This window comes from Berghia stephanieae, chromosome 10 (assembly GCF_034508935.2).
Source record: "Berghia stephanieae isolate SIO BIC M18660-M18661 chromosome 10, UCSD_Bste_1.3, whole genome shotgun sequence".
NCBI classification, from domain to species: Eukaryota; Metazoa; Mollusca; class Gastropoda; order Nudibranchia; family Aeolidiidae; genus Berghia; species Berghia stephanieae.
The window spans coordinates 36,589,799-36,617,298 of record NC_088369.1 but is presented as its reverse complement, the minus strand read 5'-3'; the positions used below and the strand labels follow the sequence as shown (position 1 = coordinate 36,617,298).

General features: G+C 38.1%; 1 protein-coding gene across 8 annotated transcripts in view; it reads left to right on the top strand.

Annotated features, from left to right (window-relative positions):
* Window positions 1-27,500, top strand: part of LOC144981069 (ATP-binding cassette sub-family C member 5-like) — an 85,166-nt gene that overhangs the window by 40,451 nt on the left and 17,215 nt on the right. For all 8 annotated transcript variants that reach the window (XM_078929174.1, XM_078929179.1, XM_078929175.1 and 5 more), the window contains exons 6-24: window positions 960-1,107; window positions 2,398-2,657; window positions 4,671-4,733; window positions 5,707-5,791; window positions 7,244-7,392; window positions 8,267-8,374; window positions 10,111-10,225; window positions 10,981-11,240; window positions 12,112-12,183; window positions 12,558-12,682; window positions 13,782-13,854; window positions 15,038-15,241; window positions 17,448-17,628; window positions 19,440-19,586; window positions 20,281-20,480; window positions 22,687-23,043; window positions 23,770-23,899; window positions 25,506-25,672; window positions 26,744-26,859. In XM_078929174.1, the coding sequence (XP_078785300.1) occupies window positions 960-1,107; window positions 2,398-2,657; window positions 4,671-4,733; window positions 5,707-5,791; window positions 7,244-7,392; window positions 8,267-8,374; window positions 10,111-10,225; window positions 10,981-11,240; window positions 12,112-12,183; window positions 12,558-12,682; window positions 13,782-13,854; window positions 15,038-15,241; window positions 17,448-17,628; window positions 19,440-19,586; window positions 20,281-20,480; window positions 22,687-23,043; window positions 23,770-23,899; window positions 25,506-25,672; window positions 26,744-26,859 (2,960 nt within the window). The remainder of the gene's footprint in view (window positions 1-959; window positions 1,108-2,397; window positions 2,658-4,670; window positions 4,734-5,706; window positions 5,792-7,243; window positions 7,393-8,266; window positions 8,375-10,110; window positions 10,226-10,980; window positions 11,241-12,111; window positions 12,184-12,557; window positions 12,683-13,781; window positions 13,855-15,037; window positions 15,242-17,447; window positions 17,629-19,439; window positions 19,587-20,280; window positions 20,481-22,686; window positions 23,044-23,769; window positions 23,900-25,505; window positions 25,673-26,743; window positions 26,860-27,500) is intronic.

Sequence of the window (27,500 nt, the reverse complement as noted above, 5' to 3'; positions counted from 1 at the left end):
CCGGGTTACTTTTACACCATGCCTATTTATTATATTTTTATGAGACAAATTATAGATGTTTTTAGTTTTTACATGTTAATGGTAGTTGAATAAGAATATCTATGTAAATGCTCATTTTTACTACATTTTTTTCAAAATTTGAAAATTTGCAAAAATCTCTAGGATTGAGTGAGTTAATTAACACACAAAACTATATGTAACCCGAGACTAGAATGACAATATACAGACAAGAAATTTAGGGCGGGCCTCCAAGCGTATGCAATCTCAAGTCGGTAAACATAGATAGCATTTAATTTGAGTATTGGTGATATTCGTAATCTTCATAGTTTAAAGTCAAAAGATAGAATGAAGGTTTTTGCTGTCGATGGTATGTGTCTAGGTAAAATACCCACTGTTCTACTGCTTGATCAATAGATAGTGTGCGCTTGGCTAAGAACTCAGAACATTACCATCTGGAAGTATCACGGAGGGTAATGGTAACACAAAACTATGTGTAACCTTAAACGTTTATATATAGTCTGGATAATACAGTTTCGTGAGAATTGCTCATAAACACGGGTGGCAAAAAGCAATAACAAAGACCCGAGTAACGTCATTTCGTTCTATCAATACCTTGTAATGATGTTATGCGATTAGTTAAAATACTTACAACATTCGCCAGCCGGATATATCACACAAAACTATGTGTATGATTGAACGGCGTTCGTCAATTATAAAATTTGATGAGAAATTATCATGGTTGTAGAAAAACAATAACAAATAGCTGAGTGATGTCAATTTCGTTCCTTCTATCGTCTGTAAGAGTACTAATCACTCAACAGATGGTCAAAAAAAAAAAGAACAAAGAGCGGAGTGGGGTCAACTTTATTCATTCCTTCTATTCATCAATCCTGTCTCATCATATTTACCCTCCCCCCCCCCTTCCTCCCCCCCCCCCTTCCTCCCCCCCCTACCCCCAGGCATACATTCTCCGTTTCCTCCTACAACACATCTCATCTGACACACCCGACTTGAACACAGGTCTGATCATTGTGTGCTCTCTCATCGCCTGCGAGTTTTGTAGATCTTTCACCTTCTCCCTGGCCTGGAGCCACAACTATTTCAACGGTGAGTGACGATCATACATACCCATTATATTACCAAAAGAGTGAAAATGGAGAGGCTTCGTATGGGAACAAAACAGACAATGGACGTTTCGGGTACAAACCCTTCGTCAGCACAACAATGTTGTGCTGACGAAGGGTTGTATCCGAAACGTCCATTGTCTGTTTTGTTCCCACCGTGCTGACGAAGGGTTTGTACCCGAAACGTCCATTGTCTGTTTTGTTCCCACCGTGCTGACGAAGGATTTGTACCCGAAACGTCCATTGTCTGTTTTTGTTCCCACCGTGCTGACGAAGGGTTTGTAGGCTACCCGAAACGTCCATTGTCTGTTTTGTTCCCACCGTGCTGACTAAGGGTTTGTACCCGAAACGTCCATTGTATGTTTTGTTCCCACTGTGCTGACGAAGGGTTTGTACCTGAAACGTCCAAAGCTTTTAAATTAATTAAAGTTTAGCTTTTTTTTTGGGTCAGAAAAGTGTGAACGTTATTTCTGATATTTTGTTGGAGCTAGATCGCCAGCTTTGTATGGTTTTTGTTTTTTTTGTTTTGTTTTTTTTTTTTTTTTTGTTTGTTTGTTTTTAATTTTTGGATGTTTTCCTTTTTTTAATTTAGTTTATTTTACATTATGCAACTGTAAAACTCAAATTGAATGTTTTCCTTAGTTTTTCCAAATAAATAAGGAGTGTTTTTTTTTGTGGCGAACGTCATAACAACGAATTTTTGGGTAGATCCTCATATTGATGATGTGCCTTTAGACTAAAAGCTCACGACTTCCGCTAGCCGGATAATATAACGTACCAACACACTGAACAGTATTAACCAGCCTATAATGCGCTTGGCTAAGAAGCTCACAACATTGCCATCCGGAAGTATAACAGACCAACACACAAAACTGTGTGTAACCTTGAACGTTTATAGTCTGGTTCATACAGTTTAGTGAGAAGTACTCATAAACGCGGATGGCAAAAAGCAATAACAAAGACCTTAGTGACGTCATCTTTGAACTATCTATACCGAATTTGTGTAAAATGATTATTGTGTCAACCCTAACACCGACTGTATCCGTAGTTTTACCCGCGTTACTTTTACCCCATGCCTTTTTTTTTACATTTTTTCTGAGACAAATTATAGACGTACGTAGTATCAAACCTAATGTTTTTAGTTTTAACATGTTAATTGTAGTTGAATAAAACTATCTATGTACATGCTCAATTTCGAAAAGTAGCAAAAATCTCTAGGATTGAGTGTGTTAAAAAAAGAGATGATTCTATTTCCCTCTTTTTTCCATGACAGGCACCAGAGGGCGCTCGAGCGCCATGGGGTTGTTGTACAAGAAAATACTCAAACTCAGAAGCCTCAAGGACTGGAACATCGGGGAACTGGTCAACATGTTTAGCCACGATGGCCAGAGAGTCTTCGAGGCCATGGCCAACGGGCCCTTCATCATCGGGGGCCCTCTCATATTCCTCGTGGGCTCCGTCTACCTATGCTTCCTCATGAGATACTGGGGCCTCGTTGCTATAGCAACCTACATCGCTGTATTCATTATCATTGTAAGTTTGTTGTTATGTTGTTTTATATATATTAGCTTTTGTTTGATTTTTGTTGTTGTTGTTTGGGGTTTGTTTTTTGTTTTTTGGATTTTTGTTTTGTTTTGGGTTGTTTGTGTTGTATTGTTTTTTGTTTGTTTTTTTTTGTGTGTGTTTTAATGTATTTGTTTGCTTCTTTTCTTTTTTGTTTCTGTTTTTTTGTTTGTTTGTTTTGTTTTGTTTTTAGCGTTATTTTATTTACCGCCTGTGTCAGACTCAGAGACATTTGGAATGCATTTTGATGTATTATCTAGACGACGGAGATCCTTCTAGCTGTTCTGTTGGTAGAACACTCGCATTACACTCGAAGCAGTGATTGGGTAGCTGGGTCATTTAGATATACCAGAAAGTGTCACATAATAAGGTTATTGTAGTATCATATTATTGCAGTAATCGAGTACAGTGGGTGGATTAAAAAAGTGGAAATGATAAACGGTGACGATTTAGATGTAAAACTAATATATAAAGGTGCCTAAATGAGTCAATAAAATGGAGATAAAGATAAAGAGAGTAAATCTGACTCATGAATTAACAACATTTATGAGTCAGATTTACTCCCTTTATCTTTATCACCATATGATTTAGATGTTCAAGCAGAATTATATGACATGTCTGTTGACTCTGTCATTGATTGAATAACATATAAGCCCACAATATGACAGAAAGTACTTTGTAAGAGACAAGCGTCCTATCCAACGGTTAGCAAAAAACTGCTATTATTGCCCGTTTCACGCCGTAGAAACCGGGATAGGCTCCGGCTCCGTGAGCCTTATGACTCTGAAGGGCTATTTTTGATATACATGAAAGCACAGAATTGCGCTTTATTATTGTGCATATCATTGTATATTATACTTAAACGCATACATCTATCATTTCTGTGTTCGTGTAAGCCATGTGCGGCTATGTGGTCTTGTGGTATGACACTCACTTTCGGATCGAAAGATACGGGGTTCGAGCCTCGCTCGTCGTATGGTTGAGACTCACATTCTCTTACCGCACTCAGGTGTAATATGAGTACCTGTCCGTTAACAGCGTTGTCCTTGTCGGAAAAAAAATATAACATCTTCTAACAGGCATCATGCCCTACATGTTACATGTTGCTGTTGGTCAGGGACCCCTTGTAAAGCGATTTGAGCACGTTAGCGGATATTTCGCTATAAAAAACCTAAATCTATTTTTACACGCCACTTTATAATTTGAAATATCTAGTAAGATAAAATGTCTACTTCCCATTTTTTTTTATCGATCTATATAGTACAGTAAGTATTTTGTCAAAGTAAAACGACTCGGTAATTTCATTAACACAAGGGAGATTACCGCAACTATCCTTGAATATCCAAATAAATTGATCAGTTATGTCCCTTGCACCATAAACGAATATTTTTGATGATTTTTTTTTTTTATTATTTTAATTTTTATTTCTCTTTTTTTTTTTTTTTTCTTTTGTTTTTTGTTTTTTGTTCTTTTTGCTTATTTGTTTGATTTTTTCTCTTGCCCTCCACTCTATTCTAGTTGTGATGTTTCATTTGCTTTTGATTAACCGTTACAATTCTGTTCGAAGGGACATTGTCGTTGACTTAAATCTTATGAGTTTGAATCCAGTTTTAGTCTCTCTCTCTCTCTCTCTCTCTCTCTCTCTCTCTCTCTCTCTTCTCTCTCTCTCCGTCTCTCTCTATCTCTCTCTCTCTCTCTCTCTCTCTCTCTCTCTCTCTCTCTCTATATATATATATATATATATATATATATATATAAACCTATCTATCTCCCTCCTTCCTTCTCTCTCTCTCTCTCAATATTCTCTCTCTCTCTCACATACACACACACACACACACACACACACTCCCTTTCTATCCTACTTTGTGGCCCTTTTTTTAATTGGAAGAAAGGAAAACCTCAAAAGAAATATAACAAGGCGAAAGCCGAAATTTCCTTCAATTTATCTTGTTTTTTTTTAATACTCTCCTTTTTACTCTCCAGAAATTTTTGAACGATGGAATTGAACATTTCAGAGAAAAGGCTGTTGACTTGACAGGGAAAAGGGTGAGATGATTTAACTCTCTCTCTCTCTCTCTCTCTCTCTCTCTCTCTCTCTCTCTCTCTCTCTCTCTCTCTCTCTCTGTGTCCCTCTCTCCGTGTCTCTCTCTTTCTTTCTTTCTCTCTCTCTTTCTGTTTCTCTCTCTGTCCCTCTCTCCGTGTCTCTTTCCCTTTTTCTCTCTCACTCTTTCTCTCTCTCTCTTTCTCTCTCTCTGTCTCTCTCTCTCTCTTTGTCTCTTTCTCTTTCTCTTTCTCTCTATGTCTCTCTCTGTCTCTCTCTCTCTGTTTCTCTCTCTGTTTCTCTCTCTGTCTCTCTCTATCTCTCTCTCTCTCTGTTTCTCTCTTTGTCTCTCTCTCTCTCTGTGTGTCTCTCTCTCTGTTTCTCTCTCTCTCTCTCTCTCTCTCTGTGTGTGTGTGTGTGTCTCGAGTTCATATGGATGGGAAATCTACCAAATTTGTTCGAATTTCAACGAGGGTGAACTCGGGAGGGTTTTAAACATAATTTATATTAATCTTTCTCATTCTCAAGTACATAAATATTAATAAACAAAAATAAGTGTTACGGCTTCAAAAAAAAAAAAAAAAAAAAAAAAAAAAAGAACAAAATACCCAACAGGGGACGTTTCGGGCTCAAAACCCTTCTTCAGCCAAAAACAAAAATACAATAAAGACATAAATGCATTACTAAATTCCAGATAGACGACAAAGAGATTTGATAGGTCTTCTCTGTTGTAGAAAAATCTTGGAAAGTAAACAAAAAGAAGCGTTCGATATGTATCTAATGTAAATGTTCGGAGCTCGAAAAAATAAATAATAATGTGAAATTGAATGTAAGCTTCAATTTAATAACAAAAACACATCAAATGAACGTTTCGGGTTTCTCCTTTATCTAGAAAACAGGATGAATGAATCACTACAGATTAATGAGATAATGTGACATTGCTCATTTGTTCCAATTTCATTTCAATCCAAATTACAGGTGGGGCTAATGACAGAGGTACTCACCTGTATGAAGCTTATCAAGATGAACGGGTGGCAGTCGTCCTTTATCAAAAGAATCATAGGTGAGTTCAGAGTTCAGAGGTGAATTCAGAGTTCAGAGGTCAGTATTATTATTATTATTTATTTTTTTAAAATTCCATTTTGTTGAATGTCAATTAATTTCGTTTTGTAAAACTTGCATAGTTAGTGTGTGTGTTTGTTTGGCTCGGTATGAGTGTGTTTATGGTTTGACAAGTATATTGTAAAGCGCTTTGAGGCTTCGGCGTTTAGCGCTATAAATGAACACTTTATTATTATTATTATTATTATTATTATTATTATTATTATTATTATTATTATTATTATTATTATTATTATTATTATTATTATTATTATTATTATTATTCAGAGTTCAGAGGTCAGTTCCGGACGTGTTCCCAATCGATGCACGTTCAAAATAGGAATAGATAGAATGAAGTTGACAACACTCGGGTCTTTGTTATTGTTTTCTTTTTTGTTTGCTATCCACGTTTATGAGTAATTCTCACTAAACTGCATTGACCAGAGCTTCTTAGCCAAGCGCATACGATATAATAGATAGTAAACACTTGGCTAAGATAGTCACAACACTGCCATCCGGAAATATAACGGACCAACACACAAAACTATGCGCAACCTTAAACGTTTATAAATAGTCTGGTTAATACACTTTAGTGAGAATTACTCATAAACATGGATGGGAAAAAACAATAACAAAGACATGAGTGACGTCGACTTCGTTCTATCTATAATATAGATAGTTCGACGATGACGTCACTCAGGTCTTTGTTATTGTTTTTTGCCATCCGCGTTTATGAGTAATGCTCACTGTATTCATGGATACACACAGTTTTGTGTGTTGGTCCGTTATACTTCCGGATGACAATGTTATGAGCTTCTTAGCCAAGCGCATACTATCTATAGATAGTATGCGCTTGCCAAAGAAGCTACAGCATTGCCGTCCGGAAGTATAAGGGAAAAACACACAAAACTCTGTGCAACCATGAACTATTATAGTCTGGATAATACAGATTTATGAGAATTACTCATAAACGTGGAAGGGAAAAAACAATAACAAAGATCTGAGTGACGTCAATTTCGTTCTATCTACATTATATTTCTCAAACTCTTACGTTTTTATTACAAAGGATTTTAACTGCCGTACTCTGAAAAAGTCGGATTAAAAATTTTGACCAGCGAACTCGTCCTTCAAATATTGATCGATTGAAATGATCCTCATCATGGCAACAAACATAAAAAACAAACTCTCAAACCTGGGACTTCGCGTCACTGAATGATTCATTTATAAGATAAAATAAGATAAGATATACTTTATTCATCCAAAAAATGTAAATTCGTTTACATACGTGGCATGCATGAAAATGTATAAACACAAAATTGAGAATCTATGGCGACAATGTATATATATATCTATCTATCCTTTCATTCATTTTATATCATATCAAATAAATTCAAATTCGTTTCCATGGCAACAGGCTGCAGACAAAAAGAACAGCACGCCCTAGAAAGAGCTTCATTCCTGAAGTCTGTGGTGACGTCACTGGTACCCATGATCCCCGTCATTGCCTCAGCCTTCCTGTTTCTGGGTTACGTCCTTAGCGGGAACAACTTAACGGCAGCTGAGGTATTTATCAATGTCTATTTTTCATCAAATTTAACAAATTGTCTAAAATGTTTAGGACCCCCCCCCCCCACACCCACCCGCGTAAAGTGAAGTAATGTAGTCTTGTGGTATGACATCACTTGCGGACCGGAAAGTCCAGGGTTCGAGTCCCACTCAGAGAGGCTCAAGGTGACTCAAATTCTCCCATAGTACTCAGATGTGACATGAGTACATTTTGAATTGATTTTAACAGCGTTGTATCTGTCAGGGAAAAAGTACTATCGCATAACAGGCGTCATGTGTTGTCCTAGATGTGTAGGTGTTGTTGTTGTTGGCTAGACTAGAGAATCCTTGTATATCGCTTTGAGCACGTTTAGTGGATTTTGCTCTGTATATGTTTTGGTTTTTATTTATTTTAAGTACGTTGATTACTGACATAAACAAAAATAAAATGTCATAAATAAATGAAAATAAATAAAATATACAATCGTTTTGATAAAAATTCCTTTAGGCATAAATCATCAGCGGAGATTTTTCTGTCGGATTTGTCTAGAGAAAACACCGAGCTAACTCAGGAGTCGCCGCAGGACAGCGCAGCAAAGTCAGTCATACGATCTAAGTTTTTAGATTTAAGAAAGATCAATATGCCTACGAGGAGTTCGAACCCGTGGCGTCCAGGTATAAATCCAATGCCTTATCTACTCAGCCATTTGCCATATTAGCGATAGACTCTGTGTAACCATTAACTTTTATAGTCTGGTTAATACAGTTTAGTGACAAGTACTCATGTTATGTCCTATATAGCAAGAAATTGCTTCTCATTCCCAAACAAATCAGAAATATTCAGCATGTGTTATTTTTTTTAACCATAATTTTTTATTTCTTGTCATTTCAGGCTTTCACCATCATTTCCGTCTTCTATGCGATGAGTTTTTCCCTGGCGTGCGCCCTATATGGAGTTCAAACCTTGATAGACGTACGAGTGGCTATGTCGCGATACAAGGTAATATAACCATTTGGTCTTACACGCTTGATTTATGGAATAGTATTCAGTAGTCTGATGTCACGTCCGTCCAGCAACCAGCAGCTTGGTTCTAAAAAAGCAAATCGGTACTTTTTATTCTTCATGCTGGCTAGAACTTTTTCACATATCATGTGATCAGAATGTACATATAAAAGTCAAAACATGATCAGATTTATAATGTTTTTCTCCTCTGGATTCACTTTTATGCTCGTCGGAGAAGTATTTGAAAATGAAAATGAAAATTCCCTTTATTCATCCCACAGGGGAAATTTGTCTCCAGGGTCTATTCCAAGGGAAGACTGGAATAACCCAGGCGTCAGTCGCTCTGCAGCGCCGCAAATTGAGCTAGGGCGAGGTGACTTGCTCAAAGCCACACAGTGCAGCGGCGGGTGATCGAACTCGGTACCTTTCGGGTACGAAGCAAAGACCGTACCGCTGAGCCACGCTGCCCCGAATTTCATAATAATTTTCATAAGAATTTCACTTATTTCATAAGTCGTCCGCCATTGTTCCGATAGTTTAGAACCAGTTACTAAGTTACTACGCGTCATTACGAGGGAAGTGACGTCACGACTGTTGAAGCCTATTCCGAACGTGTTCTAAACCGATGCACCAGCTTTCGAGTGCACGTTGTAAACAAGATTCGAATTCTAAAACGCAAGAGGGTAAGAAATATTTTATTCTCTCCCTCAATCGATTTCCTATTTCGTTATAGATAGTATGCGCTTGGCTAAGAAGCTCATAACATTGCCATCCGGAGTATAACGGACCAACACACAAAACTGTGTGTATCCATGAACGTTTATAGTCGGGTTAATACAGTTCAGTGAGCATTACTCATAAACGCGGATGGCAAAAACAATAACAAAGGCCTGAGTGACGTCATCGGCATACTATCTATAGATAGTATGCGCTTGGCTAAGAAGCTCATAACATTGCCATCCGGAAGTATAACGGACCAACACACAAAACTGTGTGTAACCATGAACTTTTATAGTCTGGTTAATACACGATAGTGAGAATTACTCACAAACGCGGATGGCAAAATACAATAACAAAGGTTTGAGTGACGTCATCTTCGAACTATCTATAGGATCAATTCTTGATTTCATTATCTCTGATAAAAATACTAATTTTTAAAAAATAATTAAATGATTATTCTTTTTTAAAATCTGGATTTAGTGAAATTTAACGTTTGATAATCTGACATCACGGTCTTTGCTTCGTACCCGAAAGGTACCGAATTCGAATACCACGCTACGTTGTGTGGCCTTGAGCAAGTCACGTCGCCCTAGCTCATTTTGCGGCGCTGCACCTTACGGCTGACGCCTGGGTTATTCCAGTCTTCCCTTAGAATAGACTCTAGAGATAAATTTCCTCATGAGGATGAATGAAGGGAATTTAATATTAATTTAATTTTACTTTTTATATATTATTGGCAAGTTATACTATAAAATAAAAAATAGATAAAGGGGAAATTTGTCTTTAGGGTTTATTTCAAGGGAAGACTGGAATAACCCAAGTGTCAGCCGCAGAGCAGCGCCGCAAAGTGAGCTAGGGCGAAGTGACTTGCTTAAGGCCACACAACGCAGCAGCGGGTGATCGAACTCGGTACCTTTCGGGTAGGAAGCAAAGACCGTACCGCTGAGCCACGCTGCTCCCCTACTTGCCAGGATCTCCATGATCTCGAAATATTTCCTTTCTCTCATCCCCAGGACATTTTACTGATGGAAGAGCAGACCGTTTATGCAGAAGTTGAAGACAAAGACATGGCGGTGGAAATCAACATGGCGTCTCTCACTTGGGAGTCGGATGAAGAATGTGATTTCGGTAAGGAAAATATGGTATAGTCACACATCTAATTAAGCTATGTGGTATAGATAGTATGCACTTGACTAAGAAGCTCACAACATTGCCATCCAGAAGTATAAAGGGCCAACACACAAAACTATATGTAACTATGAACTTTTATAGTCAGGTTAATACAGTTTAGTAAGAAGTACTCATAAACGCGGATGGCAAAATCTTATAACAAAGACCTGAGTGACGTAATCTTCGTTCTATCTAAACTGCCGTACTCTGCAAAAAACAACAACACATATATAAACATCTGGCCAGTAAACTAGTCTTTCAAATATAAATCGATTTAAATGACCCTCATCTTGGCAAGAACTCTCAAACCTGAGACTTCACAAAACACTGAACGTTTCGGACTCAAAACATTTCACCAGCTATCAACAACATCAATAAAAACATTAATACATCACTTAAACTCCAGATAAATTGAAAGAAAAAGAGAGTATTTCGCACGTTTTGTCAGTTAGTCCATACTCGAATTGTCTCTACGAAAAGTATTTTTTTATTGTATAGTTTTGTATAGTTGGTTCGAAGATGACGTCACTAGGTCATTGTTATTGTTTTTTGCCATCCACGTTTATGAGTAATTCTCACTGAACTGTATTAACCAGACTATAAACGATCTCGGTTACACACAGTTTTGTGTGTTGGCCAGTTATACTTCCGGATGGCAATGTTGTGAACTTCTTAGCCAAGTTTATATTGTTCATTTTCTCGTTGGTCCTCAGAAACTAGAGAGGAGGACAGCGTCATAGGAGGGTTAAATGTAGAAGACGTGAAGGAACTGCCCAATCTGAATCGCCAAAGTCAAAGCATCATCAATCAGCCGAAAGACAGACAGCCCGACGTCATTGAGAACGCCTCGGCAGCCAGCGCTCTTCTCCACAGAAACCAGTCCACGGAATCTTCCACGGGGGAATCCAAGAGAGACAGCACGACTTCTAGTGTGGTCCTGGCTCTCAGAGAAGTGGACATCAATATTAAAAAGGTGAGGGCCTGCATGGGCAGGATATATTATTCGCATGTCTGCAAAAATGCCCAACGCAAACATGGGTTTGATTTAGAATTAATTGTAAAGTCCAATATTTTGAGCTGGTCTGAGAGTGTTTTAATTACAATACGGCTATGTGGTCTTGTGGTACGACACAACTCGCTTTCAGATCGGAAGGTCCTGGGTTCGAACCTCGCTCGGCGCATAGTTGTGTCTTCGGAGAAGATCTCTTTACTCACATTCTCTCACCGTACTCAGATGTAAAATAAGTACCTGGCCGTTAACAGCGTTGTCTCTGTCCGAAAAAAATGTAATATTGACTAACAGGCGTCATGTCAGGTCCTAAATGTTAAATGTTGCTGTTGGTCAGGGACCCCTTGAAAAGCGCTTTGGGCACGTTTAGTGGATATTGCGTTATATAAAGGCTCAATTTTCAATTTTCTATTACACCGATGTGGCCATAACCTTCTGGGATATCAGACCTGCAAGTGAGAACACGTTGGCAAGATCCGACCATAATATTTAAATGTAATCTTTCAACACCTGACCTGCCAACTTGAAAATGTAAAAATTCGTAGTTTTTAAATAGATATAAATTGTAGTCGCTTTGGTTGACTTTACAGATCAACAATTGTCCCTCACAATAAGTCCCGGCGACCCTTGTTCGCAGCTTCCCTGACTACGAACAGAGATGAATATACGAGATGGAAGTCGGTTTGGACAAATTCAATCCCTCTAGGGGGCGGGGACAGACACTCCTTAAAACTAGGTGAGAAGTTGCCAGGCTTCTCCACCAGTAAGAGGAGACACTGGGTGGTAGCAAATTGTTTAATGTCTGACATTTGTAACATATTTTATCTAATTTCAGGGAGAATTGATTGGTATATGTGGGATGAAAAGCTCAGGGAAAAGTTCATTGTTGTCAGCCATTCTTGGAAGAGTAAGTACCTACTAGAATCATTTTTAACATTATTTTATGCGGGCCGATTAATAATCGTGTGACGTTTTATCTTGTTTTTGTTGTTGTTGTTGTTGTTGTTATTGTCGCTGTTGTTGTTGTTCTTGTTGTTGTTTTGGTTGTTGTTGTTGTGTTATTGTTGTTGTTGCTGTTGTTGTTGTTGCTGTTGTTGTTGCTGTGTTTTTGTTGTTGTTGTTGTTGTTGTTGCTGCTGTGTTGTTGTTGATGATGATGATGATGATGATGATGATGATGATGATGATGATGATGATGATGGTGATGATGATGATGATGATAATGATGATGATGTTGTTGTGCTTCTACCAGTATTGATCTCTGTGTGACATTTTGTTTTAGATGCAGATGACAGAGGGAGACATACGAGTCTCAGGATCAGTGGCTTTTCTCAGCCAGGACCCCTGGTTGATGAACGGCACGGCAAAAGACAACATTTTGTTTGGTAGACCGTTCGACAAATTCAGGTAATTTTATGGCATCGCATCGATGGGAACACATTGACATTTTAAATATCTTTTTAAAAGCCTGAACTTCTAAAATAAATGTTGAACCAAAATGAGTATAACCCCTTGTTTGTTTGTTGTTGTTTTTTTGTTTGTTTGGTTTTTGTTGTTTTGTTGTTTTTTGTTTGTTTTTTTTTTGTTCTTTTTTTTTTGGGGGGGGGGGGGGGGGGGGGGGGTCTGGGTTGTTTTTGTTTTGTTTTTGTTTTGTTTTTGTTTTTAAGGGTTTTATGGCGCTTGCAACACACTAAGTTCATTTCAGCGCCAGCAAAAAAAAAAAAAGGAAGAAAATGGTATAGTAATGACAAAACACCAAACATGGAACGTTTCGGGCTCAAAACCCTTCTTCAGCTGCTAATAACAGAAATTATAAAAAAATATTGATACAGCTCTTAACATCCAGACAGACATCAGAGATCTTTTTTACTTGTCGACATTGCGTGTCAACTATTTATACTCATGAGTAACTATCAAACCATTTTAGAACTATTTCAAATCGTAGTAGAATTGTTTTAGGGTCACGTGATCAACCCTCTCCTTACCAACTATAGGAAAATTGTCACATTCGTTACGATACAACCAACATTTTTCTTATTCAAATTTCTTTGGTAGATCATAACATTTTTAAAAAATGAAAAGTTTGTTGTGGAGCATGTTTTGCAAAAGAAAATATATATATGGCAAGAATTTTACTGCTATTGTGCTTGAGCGATAAAAAATATATTTTTGTGTTAGTTGAGTATGAATTTTTCGGGAAAATCTTGAACATGGCTGGTAAGGAGAGAATTAAATGCTTGCTGCTTGCTATCTATTTTTTTTAAACGAATTAAAAACTAAGATTATTCAAAGTGACCCCATAATTTACTAAGTTGTCATTAACTTTTAATAGGGGCAAAAGTTTATAAACATCGAATTGAAATAACAACTGCTTCTACTCTTTCTTCAATCATCCACCCTCACCCCTCCCCCTTCCTCCTCTTCTCCTCCCCCACTCTCTCCCTCTTCCACGACTCCATCCCATATACCTCCCAACCACCCCCCCCCCCCCCACCTCCCTCTCCAGATACGACAGAATCATCAGTGCAACAAAGCTGGACAAAGACTTCGAGACTTTCAGCACCAGGGATGAAGTGGAGGTAAATTCTATTTTACTCGCTTGAAAGCTTTTATATAGCGCAATATCCAAAGCGCTTTACAATGGGTCCCTCACCAACAGCAAAACGTAACGTGTAGAACGAGACATGACGCCTGTTAGGCGATATTATATTTTTTTCCGACAGAGACAACGCTGTTGACGGCCAGGTATTCATTTTACATCTGTGCGGCGAGAGAATGTGAGTAAGGAGTCTTAACTATGCGCCGAGCGAGGCTCGAATCCAGGACCTTCCGATCCGAAAGCGAGTGTCATACCACTAGAGCACATAGTCGCACTTGAAAGATTTAACTCTTGCCTTGCTAATTCCCCCCCCCCCCCCCCCCCAAAAAAAAAAAAAGAAAAAAAAAAGGTTTTCAACATTATTAAGGGTTTTTGCCCATTTACTACCAAAAATGCTTTCTTTACTTTTTTTTAAAACTCAATCTCAAGAGCAACAAGGGAGTCTCATAAGCTCAGTTGGTAGAGCGCTCGCATAACACGCAAAGGGACCAAGATCGATCTCAGATGCAGTCGAGTCTTTTGGGGGTTTTTTCTCTGGCCTTCCTGTCCATCAAACGGTACTCGAGGAGCTTAGCTCTTGTTTGATCTGACGGAAATTACTTTGCGATAAACTATCCTATCCAAAGGATGGCAAGCAATTCCGATTGTCCGTTTTACTTTATAAAAGGAACGAAGATGACGTCCCTCAGCTCTTTGTTATTGATTTTAGGCATCCATTTTTATGATTTTTAGTACTCACTAAATCCTATCAACCAGACCATAAACGGGTCAAGGTTAAACAAAGTTTTGTGTATTGTTGTACGTCAAATCCGACTGGCGGATGTTATGAGTATTTTACCTAAACGCAATGCATCAATAGATAGTATGCGCTTGGCTAAGAAGCTCATAACATTGCCATCCGGAAGTATAACGGACCAACACACAAAACTGTGTGTATCCATGAACGTTTATAGTCGGGTTAATATAGTTCAGTGAGCATTACTCATAAATGCGGATGGCAAAAAACATAAACAAAGACCTGAGTGACGTCATCTTCGAACTATCTATAGAAGCCGGGATAAATTCCGGCGGTTCCAAGACTTGATGACCAAGATGAAGCACTTTTGAAATCATGTGTCACTCATTCACACCGAATCCCCCCCCCCCTCCCCCCCCCTTTCCAGGTTGGTGACAGAGGCCTCACGTTGTCGGGAGGGCAAAAGCAGCGAATCTGCCTGGCACGGGCGTTGTACAGTAATTCTGACATCTACCTTCTGGACGATCCACTCAGTGCCGTGGACGTCAACGTTGGCAGACACATCTTTGCCCAGTGCATCAAAACGATTCTACACACCAGGACTGTGTTCATGGTCACACATCATTTAGAGGTAACGTATTATTTTATTGTTGTAGTGTGCTTTTGGTATTGAATAAAATTTTATATAGCGCAATATCCACTAAACATGCTCAAAGCGCTTTACAAGGGGTTCCTGGCCAACAGCAACATTTAACAAATTATAGGACAGGACAGGACGCCTGTTAGGCGATATCACTTTTTTTCGGACAGAGACAACGCTGTTAACGGCCAGGTACTCATTTACACCTGAGTACGGTGAGAGAATGTGAGTAAAGAGCCTTCTCCAAAGACTCAACTATGCGTCAAGCGATGCTCGAACCCAGGACCTTCCAATCCGAAAGCGAGTGCCATACCACTAGACTACATAGCCGCACATGGTATGACATTTATTGAAAAACAAACAATATCTTTTGCATATAATTTGTGCAATGCATCTTTGCCCAGTGCATCACAATGATTCTACACACTAGGACTGTGTTCATGGTCACACATCATTTAGAGGTAACTTATTGTTATAGCGTGTTTGTGCTATGACATTTATTGAAAAGCAAGCAATAGTAGTAGTGGTAATCCTCGCAGTCCAAATGACGCTTGCTGAGAATTGTGTGATTCAGTCATAGTCGATGAGTATAGATGCTCTCTCCATCCATGTTGTTAATTATTTCCATTGGTCACGGTCCTGGGCCAGAGTTTTGAGGCTGTCAAGATCTTGTTTTGACTATAGTACGGAGGGCACTGCAGTATTTCTTAGTTCTTCAGGGATTAATTCGGCCTTATCTGCATCCATAACTTTCTGATATGTAGAGAGATCCTGGTTCAGAGTAGTTACTATTGATGTTGGTGGTCTCCGTACAAATTTGTTGCTATGAAGGAAATATTCTGTCATTGCAGTTTGGGCTGATTGATATTAGAATTACTGCGAGTATTGCAAGCAATGTTTGAGCATTTATATGGTGCAATGCATCTTTGCCTTGTGCATCAAATCGATTCTACACAACAGGACTGTATTAATTCATGATCACACATCACTTGGAGGGAACTCATTTTTATAAATTCCATATAGTGCTCAAAAATTGGATTCATTGAAAACGTTTGATGCGATATAGATAAACCATTGGACGCCATGCTCTTCACACTTGTCTTTAAGGCTAAGTGGTCTAGTGGTATATCACTCACTCGCCTTCGGGTCGGAAGATCTACGGTTTGAGTCCTATGCTGAGCAACGCAAAATTGCAGACCTGTCTAATATTACGAAAATTTCGTAGAAATACGATTTTTTTGGCCCTAGATACAGAACTGCATAGGTGTCTGATTCAATAAATTTTGTTGAAAAAGAAAGTCTAGCTTCTTAGAACCTACATTCAGGACTCTGGAGCACTTTTGGACCATGTTGAGGGCAAATTGTTTATTTGTAAAGCTATTTAAAGTGACTTTTCCCCTTTTTTTCCCCTTGGAAACTACGAATTTTTTAAAAATTTCAAGTAGGCAGTTCTGTAATTGAATCCTTGGGAAAGGCTCTTAAGTATGTTCAGATATTTTTTTTAATGAGTACCTGGTCAATGACAGCTTTGTCTCTGTCTGAAAAATGTTGTAATCTTGTCTAACAGGCGTCATGTCTACTCCTAAACTTAACTTGAGCTTTTATAAAGTACAATATACACTTAATGTGCTCAAAGCGCTTTACAAGGGATCCCTGAACAACAGCAACATGTAACATGTAGAACGGGACATGACGCAAGTTAGGCGAGAATACATTTTTTCCCCGACAAAGACAACGCTGTTAACGGCCAGGTACTCATTTTACACCTGAGTACGGTGAGAGAATGTGAGTAAAGCGCCTTTTCCAAGGACTCAACTATGCGCCGAGCGAGGCTCAACCCAGGACCTTCCGATCCGAAAGCGAGTGTCATACCACAAGTCCACATAGCCGCACCACATGTTAAGTGTTGCTGTTGATTACGGACCTCTCGTAAAGCGCTTTGATTATTTTTGTTAATTCAGAAAAGTGAGTGGAGCAGGCACTTATGTTTTATAATAACAGGAAAAGAAGTTAGTAGGAAAGTGCCAGAAGACAATAGAGAATAAAAATTTATCGGCGGAGCTCGAACTCGCGACCTTACTGGTACGACAACTCCGCCTGGCCAGAGAGACGTGGCTCTACTGTCATCTAGCAATGGGGGCTCGAACCCGAGACGTTATACAAATACTCAAGTTTTTTTTTTCTTTAACCCTTTCAGTACCTCCCCAAGTGTGACAAAGTCCTATACATGCATGACGGTTACGTGGTGGCCTTCGGGAGTCACGAGGAACTGATGGCCTCCAACACGCAATACTCGGAGCTGTACACTCTATACAACAGCAAGTATGACAGAATCCTCAAGGATAGAATGCAGGGAGGCAAAAAGCAACAGAGAGACTGTGAGTAGATCATAGCTATTTTTATTTTATGCTTCCTTGATCAGGGCTGCCAGGTGGCTAAAATGTTTCGTGGCCAATTTCGATTCAAAAGTGGCAAAATAGAACCTCACGTGGCCACACACTACTATTACTGTGAGCCATTTGAAAACCTCATCGGTAATAGAAACGCGATTCTCTCTGTGGCTAATTTTGGCATACAAACGTGGCCATCTGGCAGCCGTGTTGATAGTGGCGGATATGATTGGCTGTCAGATTCTGAGTTTCGTTATTGTAAGCACATTAAAAGGCATCTTTAAAAGGAATAGCATTGATTAATTGCGCATTCTATTGAGCTTTTATATAGAGCAATATCCACTAAACGTACTCAAAGCGCTTTACAAAGGGACCCTGATCAACAGCAACACGTAATAATATGTAGAACGAGACATGTCGCCTGTTAGGCGATATTACAATTTTTTTTCCGACGAAGACAACGCTGTTAACGACCAGGTACTCATTTTACACTTGATTACGATGAGTGAATGTGAGTAAAGAGTCTTCTCCAAGGACCTTCCGATCCGAAAGCGAGTGTCACACCACCAGACCACATAGCCGCATTCGTAGCTGTACAGTCTTTCAAACAGCAAATACGAGATACTCCCCAAGGAGAGATTTCAGGGAGAGAAGAAGCAACAGAGAGATGGTGTGTATATCATAGCTATTTTTATTGTAAAAAGTAATAAGCAAAAATATGAATAGAACAGCTTCAAAAAAAGAACAAAAAAAAAAGTACCAAACACGGAACGTTTCAGGTTCAAAACCCTTCTTCAGCCAACAACAAAAAAAACAATAAAGACATAAATACATTACTAATTCCAGATGTATTTATTGTATTTTGAGGATGTTGCTTTATAGAAAAGCGATCTCTTTTGTTAGATTGTATCTGTATAGATAGTATGCGCTTGGCTTAGGAGTTCACAACATTGTCATCCGGAAGTATAGCGCACCAACACACAAAACTATGTGTAACCTTAAACGTTTATATTCTGGGTAATACAGTTTAGTGAGAATTACTCATAAACGCGGATGGCAAAAAAACAATAACAAAGACCTGGATGACGTCATATTCATTCTATCAGTAGTTAGGCCTGTTTGTGAATGTGTGTGTTACTTCAAGTGTGTCATAGTCTGTTTCTATTATCTAGTAAGTGATCTGTTTCCATAAATCTCTGTCCAGTGCAAGTGAAAATACACATTAAAAAAACAAACAATGTCTATGTAAAGAGCTTTGAGATATAGATAGTATGCGCTTGACTAAGAAGCTCAAAAAATTGCCATCCGGAAGTATAACGGACCAACACACAGAACTATGCTTACCATGAACTTTTATAGTTTAGTTCATATAGTTTAGTGATAATTACTAATAAACGTGGATGGCAAAAAAAAAAAACAATAACAAAGACCTGAGAGACGTCATCTTTGTTCTATCTTTAAAAAAAAAAAATTAAAATGAGCTTTATATAGCGCAATATCCATTAAATGTGCTCAAAGCGCTTTACAGGGGATCCCTGGTCAACAACAACATTTAACATCTAGGACGGGACATGACGTCTGTTAGGCGATATTACAATTTTTTGGACAATTTTTTAACAACGCTGTTAACGGCCAGGTTCTCATTTTACACCTCAGTACGGTGTGAGAATGCGAGTGAAGAGCCTTTTCCAAGGACTCAACTATGCGCCGAGCGCGAGGCTCGAACAAAGGACCTTCCGATCCGACCACTAGACCACATAGCCTATAACGTTTAAAGTGTATGTATGTTTATTTTCCAGCTGTGTCCATACTGCAGCGTGGTTTCTCTAAGGTGAAAAAGAAGGAGCTGAATCGTCAGATGAGTTTGATGTCCATGAAGACTGGAGTGCAACATCAGTTTAGCGTCTTGTCAGGAACCTCATCAGCTGCCGAGGAGTATGATAGCTGTAAGTACAAATTAATAAGGTTGTGTGCCGAAACGTCGTTTTCTTAACATTCGCCACAAAATTACTTCAATTACTAGATTACTTTTTAAAAACTAATGACAAAATTCGATTTTTATCCGTTTTAAGGGTTAAATAAGAAAGATAAACCAGAGTGTTAACTCTTCTCTTACCAATCATTTTCAGTATTTTTCCTAAATGGCAGACTTACCCAGCAGAAAAAATAGATTTTTTAAAAACGCAATCTCTCTACAAAACAACTTTATGTTGTTATTAATTAAACAAAGATCATTCTTTAAAATTCGTGATGTACGAAATAAATCTGAATAAGAAAACGGTATATTATGTCGTAATAATTGGATTCAATAGTCTGATGTCACGTCGCCCAGCAATGGCGGCCATCGTGGTTCTAAACAAAGAAAATCTTTACTTTTTATTCTTCATGCTGGCTTGAACGTTTCATATGTCTTTGGTCAGAATGTGTAAAAGCCAAAATACACTTTTTTGCCCGTCGTAGAAATATTTCATAAGGGCGTCCGCCATTGTTCCGATAGTTTAGAGTCAGTTACTGTTACCATCCGTCATTACGAGGGATGTGACGTTACGACTGTTGAAGCGTATTTGGACGATTTTGCCGCAAGGTGGTAAGGAGAAGGTTAAATCCCGAAACGTTTTTTTTTTCATTTTTTCCACACAGTGAATCTGGAGGACTTGGTCAACTCTCGAGACCAGCCCGACTGCCGGGTGAGGTCGACCACCTATCTGTCCTACATACGTCACATGGGCGGCTGGGTCGTGTTCCTGTCTTTGTTGGTCAGTTTCATGGTCAGTATCGCCATTCAGTCGGTGACCACTGGCTTTTTGGCTTACTGGCTCAACCAGGGCGATGGCAATCAGGTAAGTGTGAGATTGGATGTGGTCATTGTTTTGGAGTAAATAACGGAACCGGAAATCAAACACAAGAAAAGCGACTTTCTGCCGATTTTTACTCAATGTAATAATGAATCTTTTTGTTTGTTTTATTTCCAACTAATCTCCTGTCAAGGGAAATATTGAAAATATTGGAAAGCACAATGAACATGGGTGGAAGTAACTTTTGTAAAAAACAATATATATATATATATATATATATATATATATATATATATATATATATATATATATATATATATATACTAGTAAAAAGCCCGCAATTTCGCGGGGAAAGAACTATTTTCATTCGATACTGTACTCACCATCATTTAATGAGGGCAGATTGGTAAACAACGTTGTCTGTGTAATTTGATATATCTTCGGTTGATTTTTCTGTGTGGCCCAATAATATATTTAATAATATATTTCCTCAACTAACCCCAAGAAAAAATTAAACATAGTACCTTTAATTAGCCCTAATAGGAAAAACAAACACCCTAGCACTTTAATAAGACTTATGACTAACCCTAATAGGAAGAAAAAAATCATCCGATCTCAAGCTAACCCTAATAGAAAAAACATGAAAAATTGAATAAATAAACGCCTGACAAAAGTTCAAAGGTGAAAATACATATTTAAAGAATACTGGGGATGTAGGAGCTTTCGGAATGTCTCCCCTTTACTTAACTTATGGAAAAACAAACACCCTAGCACCTTTAATAAGACTTATGACTAACCTCTCGAGCTAACCCTAATAGAAAAAAAACAACTCTCGGACTGCTTTGCACTACCTTTCAAGATTTAACAAATCAAAATGGCGGCCGAAAATCAAAACAATGGTCAAATTATGAAATTTTAAACTTTCACAAATCTATCTATTGTTCTAGAGTTTTTAAAATACTTCTATATGACAAACTGAATAAATAAATGCCTGACAAAATATCAACGGTGAAAATACAAATTTAAAGAATACTGGGGATGTAGGAGCTTTCGGAATGTCTCCCCTTTACTTAACTTATGGAAAAACAAACACCCTAGCACCTTTAATAACTCTTATGACTAACCTCTCGAGCTAACCCTAATAGTAAAAAAAGAATCAAAATGGCGACTGAAATACCTTCATGTGATCAAGTGAATAATATCACTATGAATCCCACGATTTGCTGAAAAATGCCAACACACACACACGTACATGTATACACGACACACAACACATACACACAAACATACACACACACACACACACACACACACACAAACATATCATAACAAAACTGATCACCGCTAAATCAACAACACGACGGAAGTAATAATAATACTTGATGTCATAAATAGATGACGCAAATTGACAACTTTTTACAGTGTCAAAATTAGTTGATTTTGGGAGCCAAGTGTCGTCGGTACATATTTTATGATATTATCTGTTTGACTCAACGAACTTTCAAATTGACTTTAAATTATAAAAGGAAATCAAGTTATCTGTTTATCTATCTGTAAAAAATACATTTCTAATTTTCAAATATTTCAGTAGAGTTGTGTGCCGTATCAATTTTTTTTATTGACTCAAATAAGCACAATGTTCTCCACAATGTTATATTTTTTAAAGAAAGGATATATATATATATATATATATATATATATATATATGTCGTATTTAAACAAAGTGTTTTTAGTATAAAGATTCATTTTCTTTCTGAAGAATTTCTGACCTTTCTTCGGCTATGTGATCTAGTGGTATGACCTCCCTTTCGGATCGGAAGGTCCTGGGTTTGAGCCTCACTCGGCGCATAGTTGAGTCCTTGGAAAAGGCTCTTTACTCACATTCTATCACCGTACTCAGGTATAAATGAGTGCCTGGCCGTTAACAGCTTTGTCTCTGTCGAAAAAAACCTTATATAATATCGCCTAAACAAGCGTCATGTCTCGTTCTACATGTTAAATGTTGCTGATGGTCAGGGAGTATTTATAAAGCGCTGTAAGCACGTTTAGTGGATATTGCGCTATAGAAAAGCTCAAGTTTTTATAACAACAGAGAAAGTGATGGAATTGGCTGGAACCGAGAAGGTCAGTGCTATGGTAAAGAGGAATAAATGGAACTTGGTTGTTGGTCAGGGACCTATTGTAAAGAGCTTTGAGCACGTTTAGTGGTTATTGCGCTATATAAAACCTCACTTTTTTCTTTATTCCTCAGCAAAATAATATGTTCAAAAATGGTGCCAACAACAGCAACAACAACAACAACAACAACAACAGCAACCTTTCCTACAACATCGTCAGCAACAACAACAGTAGTAGTGCCAACTCCGTTGTATCCATTATAATATCGTCAACCCTCCACAATGTCACAACTACACCATCGTCATCGTTGTCGTCATCGTCATCGTCATCGTCGTCATTATCATCAACAGTTAATCCTCATAACCACAACGATCATCACTTAGGACGTGTCCTTGATAACCCCCATCTACACACCTATGCCTTCGTATACGCCATGTTCTTACTTGCCATGCTTCTTATACTCGTGGCTCGATCCGCTTTCTTTATCAAGGTAAGGGTCTTAAGTTCAAGGTTCAAAGTTCAAATTTAAAGTTCACCATATTACATTTGACTTATGTTGTCAATCTGTTACCAAATCGAGATGATCCAGATAAAGAGAATTTAGTTTTAAAAGAAAAAAGAATGAATTACAACGAATTAAGAAGGGCGGGGTCTCAAAACACAGCTCTGAGGAACACATGCTGTAAAAGGTCTCAAATTAAATATTTCAACTCCATCAATACTTTTTTGGTTTTGATTGTAAGAGAACATGCAATTGAATCTAGAAAAATAATTTTTTTTAAAACACCACCAATCCCATAAGCCTTTTAACCCTCTCCTTACCAACTATAGGAAAATCGTCACATTCGTTACGGTGAAGGTGAAACCGTCAGTTTCCTCATTCTGATTTCTCTTGTACATCACAAAATTTAAAGACATGCTTTGATTACAGCTATAAATATTAAACACTGTGTTGTAGAACTCATTTTGCTGAATATATTCTGTATAGAACGCACTTGTTACTTATTTGTTTGAGTAAGAAAATTCTATTTTCGTGTTGGGTGGGTGGAATTTTCGGGGGAAATTCTAAAAATGCCTGGTAAGGAGAGAGTTAAACAACACCCCATGAATTAAAGGCTTTAGATAAGTCTATATATTTCATCATCACTCAATTTGAAGAAATCCTGCAATTCTTACAATGACATTCAGTCACTAACTGTTTTCTTTCTTTCCCCAGCTATTGCTGAGAGCGTCGGGCAGTCTCCACAAAAATCTCCTCAAGTCCACCCTAGCTAGTCCGATGACCTTCTTTGACACCACCCCGATTGGTATTATACTCAACAGGTTTTCAGCTGACATCGATGAAAGTAAGGGCTCATTCTTATTATCTTCATCATCATCATCATCATCATCATCATCATCATCATCATCATCATCATCATCATCATCATCATAATAATAATAATCATCATCATCATCATAATCTTCTTTTTCTTCGTTATCTTATTCTTATTCTTTTTTTCTTCTTCTTCTTCTTCTCCACCTCCCTCTCCTCTTCCGTCTCCTCCTCCTCATCTTCCGTCTCCTCCTCCTCCTCCTCCTCCTCCTCCTCCTCCTCCTCCTCCTCCTCCTCCTTCCTCTTCTTCTTCTTCTTCTTCTTCTTCTTCTTCTTCTTCTTCTTCTTCTTCTTCTTCTTCTTCTTCTTCTTCTTCTTCTTCTTCTCTTCCACCTCCTCCTCCGTCTCCTCCTCCTCCTCCTCCTCCTCCTCCTCCTCCGCCTTCATCTTCTTATTCTTCTTCTTATTCTCCACCCTCCTCATATTCTTCCTCCTCTTCCTCCTCCTCCTCTCCCTCCTCACCATCCTCCTCTTACTCCTCCTCTTCTTTTTCTTGATAAAAACCAACTGACTCAGTCATGGTGTGGAATACACGAGATAAATTTAATCTAAATGAAAACAAGAATGAAACTATTGTTGAATACGGATATCCATATTGCCAAATGTCCATGTTTAACTCACTCAATCCAAGAGATTTTTACTACTTTTCAAAACTGGGAAAAATATATAAAAAATGAGCATGTACATAGATATTTTTATTCAACTATCAGTAACACGCAAAAACTGAAAACATTAGCTTTGATACTAGATACGCCTATAATTTGTCTCAGAAAAATGTAATAAATAGGCTTGGTGTAAAAGTAACCCGGGTAAACTCGTAGCCATCGTCATGTTATAGCCTGACACTGAAATCCAAAAGGACTGGCATTTTGACGTCATTATTTGTTTTTTGCACCGCCTCGTGAGTTGTCGTTAGTAGTGCTCATGGAAACAAGTGATCCCATTGGTTGAACTATTGAATACAACTCACGATTTGTTTTCTTTTGTGGCCAAAGACTGGCATTTTGATGTCACTTTATGATCAGTGTCAGGCTATAGATAGTATGCAGATGACGTCACTCAGGCCTTTGTTATTGTTTTTGCCATCCGCGTTTGTGAGCTGTTCTCACTAAACTGTATTAACCAGACTATAAAAGTTCATGGTTACAGAGAGTTTGTGTGTTGGTCCGTTATACTTCCGGATGGCAATGTTGTGAACTCCATGGCCAAGCGCATTCCATCTATAAGTTAACGATACCTACGGTGTCAGGCTATAGATAGTTCGAAGATGACGTCACTCAGGTCTTTATGATTTTTTTATTTTTTTTTTGCCATCCGCGTTTATGAGTTATGCTCACTGAACTGTATTAACCTAACTATAAACGTTCATGGATACAGACAGTTTTGTGTTTTGGTCCGTTATACTTCCGGATGGCAATGTTATGAGCTTCTTAGCCAAGCGCATACTATCTATAAGTTAACGATGGCTACGGTAAACTACGGATATAGTCAGTGTTGGGGTTGAATGAGTTAATGTAATCATCCTGGTGTCGTTGCAGTAACAGAAGAGTATATCTTCTTTCTTGTCTTCTTTCCAGTTGATGTCCGGCTTGCCACAAACTGCGAGTTGTTTCTCCAGAACGTATTCCTGGTCCTGTCAGCTTTGTTTCTCATCGCCATTCAATTCCCCTGGGACACGGTGGTCATCATTCCACTGGCCCTCACCTTCTGTCTTCTTGTTCACCTTTTTGCACCTACATTACAGGTGAGGATTTGGACCCTCTTTTTAAAAAGAAGAGAGATAAATAACTTTTTAAAAACAACCAACAAACACTGTACAGAGAGACATAGAGAGAGATTTTTTTCCACTCAAAATTGATAATTTATTTTGTAAAGTGGCCAGAGCTTGTGTTTTAGACGAGAATGGGCTCTGTATAAATGTGTATTATTGTTATTATTATTATTATTATTATTATTATTATTATTATTATTATTATTATTATTATTATTATTATTATTATTATTATTAGAGAGAGGGGGGGAGAGGGAGAAATAGAGACAGATAGAGAGAGGCAGAGAGAGAGAGAGACAGATGGGGGAGAGACAAGAGAGAGACAGAGACAAAGAGAAGAAAAACACATATTTAGACATTTGGTCAGAAAACTCGTCCTTCAAATTATAGTGATCGATTTAAATGACCCTCGTCTTAGCAAAAACTTTCAAACCTTGGACTTTGCAATGACTCAAATGACGAGGGAGGGTCATTTAAATCGATCGATATTTGAAGGATGAATTTTCTGGCCAAATTTCTAAATTTGTTTTTTCAAGAGTGCGACACAGTCGTCGTTGTGACCCATCAGGCGCCGCCAGTACGGCAAAAGACCGTCAGGAGATGAAATAGGATTACACAGGGTATAATATTATTATAGTATGGTGTTTACCACTGGCTAATCATAATATAAATGCAGTTTTCTATTATTATCATTATCATTAATAGTAGTAGTAGTAGTAGTAGTAATAGTAGTAGTGGTTGTAGTAGTAGTAGTAGTAGTAGTAGTAGTAGTAGTAGTAGTAGTAGTAGTAGTAGTAGTAGTAGTAGTGGTTGTAGTAGTAGTAGTAGTAGTAGTAGTAGTAGTAGTAGTAGTAGTAGTAGTAGTAGTAGTAGTAGTGTTAATTGTAGTAGTAGTAATTGTTGTTGTATTATCATTATTATTATCATCATCATCATCATCATCATCATCATCATCATCATCATCATCATCATCATTATTATTATATTATTATCATTGTTATCATTATTATTATTATTGTTAGTATTATTATTCCTCTCCTCCAGCAACTAAAATTTGTGGACAATGTGACCAGGGCGCCATACTTGTCACACCTTGGGGCATCGGTGGAAGGCATCGCCACCATCAGCTCTTTTCATCAAGGAGACAGTTTTTATCACCAGTAAGTATAATTCTTTGTCCCTATAGTTAGATAGTATGCGCTTGCCTAAGAAGCTCACAACATTGCCGTCCGGAAGTATAACGGCCCAACACACAAAACAATGTGTAACCTTGAACTTTTATAGTCTAGATATCACAGTTTAGTGAGAATTACTCATAAAAGCGGATTGCAAAAAAAACAAAAAACAATAATAAAGGTCTGAATGACGTCATCTTTGTTCTATCTATAGCTAGTGTGCGCTTGACTAAGAGACTCACAACAGTGCCATCCGGATGTATAACGGACCAACACACAAAACAATGTGTAACCTTGAAAGTTTATAGTCTGGTTAATACAGTTTGGTGAGAATTACTCATTACCGCGGGATTACAACTTCATTGGCCATATTGCTCTAAAGAATTGGATTCACTAATCTGATGTCACGTCGCCCAGCAACGGCGAGCAGTCTGGTTCTAAACAAAGAAAATCGGTGCTTTTTATTCTTCACGCTGGCTAGAACTTTTCATATGTCATGTGATCAGAAAGTCAATACATGATCATATTTATAATGTTTTGATCCTCTGGACACACTTTTATGCTCATCTGGAGAAATATTTCATCAGGGCGTCCGTCATTGTTCTGATAGTTTAGAGCCAGTTACT